The following is an 8,842-nucleotide window of genomic DNA, read 5'->3' as shown; positions in this document are numbered from 1 at the left end:
TACTGACTCCTCTGCTCTTCACAGGCAAAGTACCACGAGGACTTTGAGCGGGCGCGCGGCCGAGGGTTCACGCCGGGGTTGGACGATCCCAGCATGGAGCGCTACCAGAGAGCCAATCAGATGATGGGAGAGGCGGGCTACAACAAAGGCATGCACCACCAGGTGACAGAGATGGACAGACGACCAGGAGGCATCATCGTAGGTCAGTGAAAGAGCCTGTGTGTGTTAAGGATTCAGCGGTTGCTGTGTGTGGTATTGCACCAAACAAGGGATTTTTTTTAAGTCTATTGGCCAGCAGAGTCACATGACACAATCATCTGATGTTGTTTAGTTGTTGAATTCTATATTCTTCTTGGCTCTAACCTTGAACTTTGGACCTACAAAGAGTGTGATTCCTCATCAATAACTTTTGTCTCCTGTAGTTTCTGTTATGTGTTATTCATATAATGTTTCACAATAAAAGCCTCCACATGAAGTCAAAGACCCCTGAAATGACAGCCACTTTCCGCTCTGTCAATCATCGCTTTGTTACTTTCTTTTCATATTTTGTTTTTTAAGTGAACAGATGACCTATGATTTTGACTTTTTCTGGTATCACAGTCATGTTTAATTTTACTTCAGCCCTCTGAGTTTATATCTGTTAAGGTCAAGAACAAAGTCAGAGACAAGTCGGTTCAAATGAAGTCATGGAATATTTATCAACTTAATAATAATGCTGAATTGTTTCAGTCACTGCTTCTGTCCAAATCTTTTTCCTTCCTGTCTGAAGACCTGAAGGTGTGGAGGGCAGACCCAGGCTCCATCTTTGACTTTGACCCTCTTGAGGACAACATTCAGTCCAAAAGCCTGCGCAGGATGTCTGGTAGCTCTGGATCCTCAAGAAATGTTTTCAAGCTAAAATATTTTGCATATTTGCATACAACATCTCTCATGACCCTGGTTTTACAACTATTAATGATTTTTTAAAGTCACGTTACCCTTTTACACACTAATAAACATATTCACAAATTATCTTCTAGCTTGCTGCGTGCAACTTTGATCCTCAGGAGAAAACTTGCAAACATACAGTAGAGCACAGAGTCACACTGCTAGCATCTATGATTTATGTAAATTTGACAAGCTGAACGCATCTGTACTGGACAGGAGACACGGCATGAGATTGACTGACAATGGTCTACAGCCAATCAGGACGCAGAACACAATGCGCTGTAAAAAAAAAAAAAAAAATGCACAAAAAAGAAGCCCACAAAACAGCGAGGCCACGAAAGGTGAACTGCGATATAGTGAGGGACTGACTATGGTAAATCAGTCCATTTACCATCATTTTTAGTAGCCTGAAGACCTAAACATTAAATTAGTTAGAATTCATCTTCAGCAACACAAAATTATTTCAATATAATTGCAAATGTACACAGAAGAATTAATGCAGGTGTGGACAGCTACAACAAAACTTTGTGGGAAAATGCTGCCAGCTGATTGGTCTGTACAGGTTTTCATTCCTTTAGATGGCAGCCGTCTTATGAACTCTCATCAGAACTCTTCAATTCTCCTTCGGGATGACAGGTGAAAGAAGCACCTAGAAATAAGTCCAGCTGCCTTCAAGTCAAGCTCCACCTCATGATGAAAGTTTTCTTGAAGTTTTCCAGAGTTTTAACAAAAAGTAGCTTTAAGGAAGAGTCTGGTTATCAAATTACCAGCACTAATTTGATCCTGTTAGCCAACATCCTGACTGTTTCCTAAACTTCGTCGGTGCCATGTTGTGCAAAATGCATTGGAAAAAATCCAAGTAACTATAGTTGATGGAAACGCAACTAAACCCAAAATAAGCATTAAAACATTTCAGTTTACTGTAATAAAAACACGTCTGAAAAGCAGTGGAACAATATTTTGTGCTTATGAAACCAAATTAAAATATCATTTGGGTGAAATTTGGTCCACGCAACAAGCATAAGGAAACTTTTTTTGCATGTAGCTTTTTGTTACTAGAATCATATGTGTCGAGTGTTGACACTGTATGCTGAACTAAGTAACCCCCCTTTTGGAAACTAACTGAAACTAAACTGAAATAAAAATAGCAGTGGGTGGCAAAAAAAAGAAAACTAACATAACCATAAGTTATAATTTGAAATAGCTGATATGCTCATACTGTTACGTACTGTGTTTGTTTTTATTAGAAATGTTTTCTTTGTTTCTCCTCCGTTGTTACTTCTGTCCCGCGCTGCCCTCCGGTGGTGGCCGGCTGTTAGAGCGAGCTGACCGCAGGCTGAGCAGGCAGCACTCCCAGCAGTCTCTCACCCACAGCCAGGCTCAGTCTGTCAGCTCGCTGACCTCTGACCTCTGGGACCGCAGCAGCGCTGAAACTCCGGGTATCTTTCCTCCTCGGTTTTGTTTCCTCCTCACAGCAGGGTGAACGCATGGGCTGACTCACGTTTCCCGTCTCTGATCCACAGAAAAAACTAACTCACTGTCTCCTCGCAGGATTGTGCATGAAGGTCACTGTGGGGTTGTTATTGTTAACGTTTCACAAAGAGTTTCACAGCAACGAGAGGAAAACTTTTCCAAAGCAGAAGCAGAACAGAGTTTTCAGTCTAACTTATTTGCGCTCACGCCTCTCTCTCTCTCTGTGTTTCTGTGTCTCTCGCCCAGCTCCTGTGCTCCCTGGAGCATACCATCAGGGCGTCCAGATGCAGCAGCAGCAGCAGTATCACGGCTACATGCATCAGACCAGCATGTCATCTGTCAGATCTGTCACCTCTCCTCCACACTCAGGCACCATGGTACACTCTTCTGCAACGTGAAAGTTTGGGTTTTTTTGTCTAAATGTAAAGGTTTTTTTCCCTGAGAACGACTGAAACAATTATACACCAGTCAGTTATTAAAATACTAAATTTGCCCAATTTAAAAAGATAAAAGGAGCTAATCTGAAAGTCTAGCCCTGAAATCTCTCGGTCTTTTTCCAGCGTGTTTACCGGGCGCTGTATGACTACGCGGCTCAAGACCACGATGAGGTGTCATTCAGGGACGGCGATGTCATCATCAACGCTCAGCCCATCGACGAGGGCTGGATGTACGGCACCGTGCAGAGAACCGGCAAGTCCGGCATGCTGCCGGCAAACTACGTGGAGTGTTGCAACTAAAGCGGAGAGGAAGACGAGTTTGTGAGAGACAGCGGAGGAGATGAAGTGAGACGGGGCTGAAGTTCACAGTTACATCCACCTTCAGCGTTATAAAAGCCGAGCTGGTGATGTTCTTTGCATTTCAGGGCTCATTTATATTTTCAGTGTTATGGGAAACGGGAAAGACAGGTGATAGATTGTTAAGCTGTTCTGGTCCATTTTAAAAACAGGAAATTATGTTTAAAATAATAATAATAATAATAATGATACATTTTATTTAAAAATAGCACCTTTCAAAGCACCCAAGGACACTGTACAACGAATAAAAACACAAAAACTGGAAATGTACACAGTAATAAGAATAACAGATAAAAGTTAAGAGCATACAGAGGTTTAAACATAAGCAATTTTAAACAGATGAGTTTTGAGGGTGGACTTAAAAAGAGGGAATGAACTAATATTTCTGAGGTCAGGGGGTAAGGAATTCCAAAGTCGAGGGGCAGAGCAACTAAAAGCCCCGCCCCCCATTGTAATCAGACGAGCGGAAGGAACAGAGAGAGAAAGAGAAGATGAAGATCTGAGGCACCGGGATGGGAGGTTCATCTGTACTAAAAAAGTAAGTTTAATGGGTTTTAATTAGATGTGATGGATAACAAAGCTGCAGCTTCTTTCAGAATAAACACATCTGCTCAACAGCCAATCAAAGAGCAGTTTCTACACTTAAAGGTGAAGGAAACGGACCAGGATGCAGTGCAGCAGAGCAGGGTGGGCTATGATTAAAGAGGGCTGCTTGGGGAAGGCCTTTCCTGTATCTGATGGACACAAAACTCCACTGATCAGATCCGTCTATCAGGTCCATCGCTTATTGGCAAATACATCTATTTCAGCTCCATTCAGGCCTTTTCTACAGTATCTCCAAAATTATTCTTCTTGTTATGTAAAATTAGTATTTATGTAAAAAAAAAAAGAAAGAAGAAATTTACAAAAAATCTACACAAAATATTATGAAGCACTGTCCAGAAATATGTGCAAAGTCATGGAAACCAATTTCACTTTTTTTGACTGGCACAGCTCTTAAATAATTACATGGAACTCAAATCTGTAAACTCCTGGAGTTTCATCCATGTCAGTCCAAAAGCAGCTGCAGAATCAGCATCAGTAGTAACCTCGAGGCTCTGGTCACGTCTCAAAGTTACTGTATGTGGTTTGAAACAGAGTGAAAGTGCGCAGGAGGAAGGTTTAGGATCTGAGCTGGAAATGAACCACAAGCAGCTTCATGGTTCTTCTTTAGGTGGCACTGAAATATATATTTTTTAATTTAGGCATTAAAAGAATCTATTGGGCAGAACTGTCTGGTGTAAAAAAATTAATAGATAGAAGATAGATAAACCTTTGTAATTTGACACTAAGCGCTGCAATGCACTGAACATCATGAGCTGGTGATATCAGTTAATAATTGACCTGACGGGGAATTTTCTTTTGATGAGCGGTGGATAAAGAGAAAAAAGCAGATGGAGGGATAAATCTAGCATGCTGTCATGTTTTATGAGAATATAGAAGAGGAGCAAACGACAGAAGGATGCATGAAGAAAAGCGGTGAGAGAGACTAGAAACAACTAAAGTGTAACTTTTTAATCACCTGTGACAAACTAAAAGAGGAAATGAAGAAGGAATGAGCAGTATTAATCTAATTTATAATAAAACAGGAATTCAGACAAGACTCCTAAACTGCAGCTCTGGGTGTGGTCTGTGTTTTTAATACTGCCAACAACGCCCAGGAAAAGACCACAAAACCTCGTTTCAGCTCCACATGTCGATTAATCCACAACAAATTCACTGTAATCTCACTACATCCACATAAAAGACTCATAAATGTTTCATACTTCAAATGAACGTGTGATAAGCCGAATCAAAGTCCTTGTTCATTGTTGAAAACTGCTAATTAGACTCATAAACTCATGATATAAGTCACTGCTTGGCAAATTATCCTAACAGGCACTGCAGTCAGCTCACACTGCAGATGAGAGGCTCCTTAAACATAAAGGCAACCAAATCTGAGAAAAGTTCTTACTCGGGTCATTTTTTAAATATTCAGATTACATTTGTGCCTTTTACCTACTATGAAATGTTTCAGTTATACACTTTGCATTTTTAATTTGCATTTTTTTCCAAAATGTTTTAAGTTTAAAAGACCCAAAGTAACAGAACAAACCTATTCCACCCTCACAAGACAAAATCCCAGATGAACAAAAACAGATCAATAAAAAAGTCCAGCAGGAAATAACAAAACCAACAATTGCTGCTCCATCGGCAGGTTTCCCCACCCTCAACCAAATTTCCTCTCATCAAACGCGGTGTCCCTGTGCTCTGATCAAACTCACTCACTACAGAGTGGATCTGATGGATTTCCTATTCTTATTAAATTCGTGTTCAGATGTGAGAAAAACAGTTTTAGTCTTTATTCTTTAAAATAAAAGGAAAATGCTGCCTATAGCTTCCCCCTTATTCAGAAGGGTCCCCACAGCAGGCAGCGGGTTTGGTTTGGAGGGTTTTCCTGGTTTTGTGTCTCTGGCTGGAGTTGAACTGGGGATCTTTTTAACTGCTTCACTCTGGCACCACCAGAATAAAGAATACAAATGAAAACTGAATTCAAATGTTGGCATAATGCAAATTTGATATGATGTCAACAAGTACAAAGAGTTGTCCTGTTTTAAGGCCATTATTAAGATGCATAAAAGAATAAGTGCTGTAAGACCTCTTACAGTCCGCAGGTGCTCATCAGGGAGAGACACCCATAAAACAGACCCCCTACTATCTGTGCACTGAGGTCTGAGGGACCTCCCAGGAATGCTGACACTATTTTTCACATTCCAGATATCTCTTGATCTCTAATGTAGAACATGACCTGCTCCAGAGCAGGTCTGTGGTTCTGAAAAGCCAGGATTAAACCAAAGTTACCTGGACGAGCCCAAATACTGCTCTGTCAGCCATCGATGCCACTGATGAAACAAATATGGTCACATGCTGACACGTTTATGTGATCTGAAGGGAATCCAGAAAGCACAGAGAGATGAACTGAGACACTGATGGTTTTTGGTCTTTTTATGGGTTTTGTTGGCATTAAGAAAACGACAGATTGTCAGCAGACTTTTATTTGAAAGGATGCAGAAAAAGAAGAAGAGGAGCAGGGAATGAAAATAATTAGATCTGTCTTCTCTCTAGACGTGAGCCCGAGAATGAAAAGGAAAGAATGAAAAGTCAGAAAATACTTTTTTCTTAGCAGTGATGCAACCAAAAGGAAGGAGTGAGGGCAGGCGAATAGGAACAAGGTTTAGAAACCTCTCGAGTTTGAGCATTTATTGATCCCGGGTTTAATTCATGTTCAGGTGAGTGTGGTTTGGTTTTTGACTTCTGATGTACAGTAACCTGTCGACAAACCACAGACAGATCATCGGTTTAAACAGCAGCAGTAACCTCTGTGTTTGTAAAGGACTTAACTAACACACTGTGTCTTTCTGTTTCTCGTGTCATGCTGTCTGAATATTTTAAGCGTCATCTCTGCACACAGTAAAAGTTTATATTTACTGAAATCTGAAGAGACTGTTTAAGTACGTCGGACTGGAGATTTCTAGACGTTGCAGACTATTTTGATACACGGGCTCCTGTCCACGTTTGGGAAGGTTATATTTTACTCTTGTGTGTATCCAGTAAGTCGTGTTTTTGGGGTTTCTTGTCTTGCTGTGTGGATTGCATCCCAGTCATGTACTGAATAAATCTTCACTCAGCCATGATTTGTCATTCTAGCTGGAAACCATTTTTGCATTTTGTATGTTTTATTTCATAAAAATAGATGCAATAGAATATAATTTACTGAATATTCATGTGTTGATTGTGCGCTGTTTCTTTTGTTTTTGGTTCATGCCTTGATGATTTTTTGCTTCTAATGTCACAGTTTTTTTCTTATTTACTCAGTATATCATCACAGATTTTACTAAATTTATTTACATATTATTTGAAATTGTGGATCATTCAATCTCGGCTATGTTTGGCCATGTGATAATTGCAGTGTGCTCCATATGGGAGAAATAAAAAACAAATAAACAATCAACAGAAAAGTTCATCTTATTTAGAAATATGACTCAGATCCTGTTGATGTGTCTCTGAAAGTGAGACATTTACTGATGCTAAAGGCAGATATTTATCTGTTGTGTCACATCACCTTTTATGGGACAAAAATGTTTCTAAAAATGTGCAATGATGATTTTTAAAATCATTCCCCACACCTGGGGAAAAGAAGCACAGGTGAGCAGAATCTAACTATACAAGGGGACACTGAACTTAAAGCATGTGACATGAAGGAAAGTAAGACAGGAAGTAACAGAACACAAGACTAACACAAAAAAAAGGGTCAGAAGATGCACAGAAACGAGGCTAGGAGACATCAAACAAGGAACTAAGGAATATAAATACCTAAGTCAGAAGCACTAGAAATGCTATACCCAAAAGACTAAATAATATAACACTTGAATGTAAGCTACCTAATAAACCCAACAATAAATCGTGAAAACCACAAAACTCAAAACACGAGGTCAAAGATCCATGAACCCTGACACCGTGCTTCTGCAACCTTTTTCCAAGAGCTCTGGTTTATCTTGCCATTGAATGTGTGCTGTAGTTGAATGCAAGGACACTCTTGAAAAAAATCAAAATAAATAAATCTTGATGTCAAGAGTTTCACTTCTGGTTAAAGTACCAGGAGATGATTTGGAAATTTTGAAATGGTTACAGAATATACATGCATACAGTGTATTAGTAGTGGTACTGTTTTTGGTTTTTAACTTTTGTCTGTTTTTGTTTTATACTTTATTTCTGTGTGAAGCACTTTGTGATCTTTTATCTAGAAATAAATAAAACAAAATTTTACTTACTAACTGTTCAGCACCTTTCATCCTGGTTAGTGAAGTTCAAAGTGCTGCACAGATGACTGACAGTCTGATAATAAAACAGAGGAAAGTCTAAAGTAGCAAAACAACATGCAGTGACAAGGACTTTCAAATAAATTGTAATAAAAATAAAATTATTTTTTATAAGTGACATTAAAACGTAACAAATCTTATAAACAGTCAGATTAAGAGTTTGCCATTAAAAATATGAATAAAAATAATTAGCAGTTATTTTTTTAATAATATAGCTAATTCATAAAGAAAAAAATACTTTATTTACTTTTATTATTCTTTTCCCATATCTATTGTGGAACATAACACTGAGTATACAACAGGAAAAAGTGCGCACTGACAGAAAGAACATTTGTATATATTGCATATTGGGATTTGGATGTATACGTGACTGAATTGTACGTGTTTGAACGCAATTTGTGGCTACAATAGCAACAACAATAACAATAATAATAATGATAATAATAGTTGGAAATTAGCAATATGTGCAGAACATCAGTTTTATACTTAGACTACGTCAAACTGCACTGTCCCTTTTAAATAAAAAAATAGTATTATTAATAGAAAATATTTTTAAAAGATTAGACATTCATTTTAAAGCATCAGAAACAAATTTTCGTTCTAGCTGCATCTGCTAATTTATTCTGACATTTCGTAGAAACTCCCAGTTTGTTTATATCTGCAACAAGAAACAGTACTATTAATCATTCTTAGAATTAAATATGAAATGTAAGTTATGAAGAAAGGTCATTCTTTCAGCACTTGATCAAT

General features: G+C 38.6%; 1 protein-coding gene across 2 annotated transcripts in view; it reads left to right on the top strand.

Annotated features, from left to right (window-relative positions):
- nebl (nebulette) overlaps positions 1-6,907 on the top strand; it is a 122,931-nt gene extending 116,024 nt beyond the window's left edge. Inside the window, exons 5-8 of one of the 2 annotated variants that reach the window (XM_039617192.1) lie at positions 25-202; positions 770-862; positions 2,647-2,777; positions 2,961-6,907. In XM_039617192.1, the coding sequence (XP_039473126.1) occupies positions 25-202; positions 770-862; positions 2,647-2,777; positions 2,961-3,137 (579 nt within the window). In that variant the 3' untranslated portion in view covers positions 3,138-6,907. The remainder of the gene's footprint in view (positions 1-24; positions 203-769; positions 863-2,646; positions 2,778-2,960) is intronic. The other variant, XM_031740828.2, reaches the window with a different exon arrangement.
- Positions 6,908-8,842: the final 1,935 nt, after the last annotated feature.

The sequence above is a fragment of the Oreochromis aureus genome, linkage group 9 (genome assembly GCF_013358895.1).
Source record: "Oreochromis aureus strain Israel breed Guangdong linkage group 9, ZZ_aureus, whole genome shotgun sequence".
In the NCBI taxonomy this organism is placed as follows: Eukaryota; Metazoa; Chordata; class Actinopteri; order Cichliformes; family Cichlidae; genus Oreochromis; species Oreochromis aureus.
The sequence above is the reverse complement of the archived record's forward strand: the minus strand, read 5'-3'. Positions and strand labels throughout refer to the sequence as shown.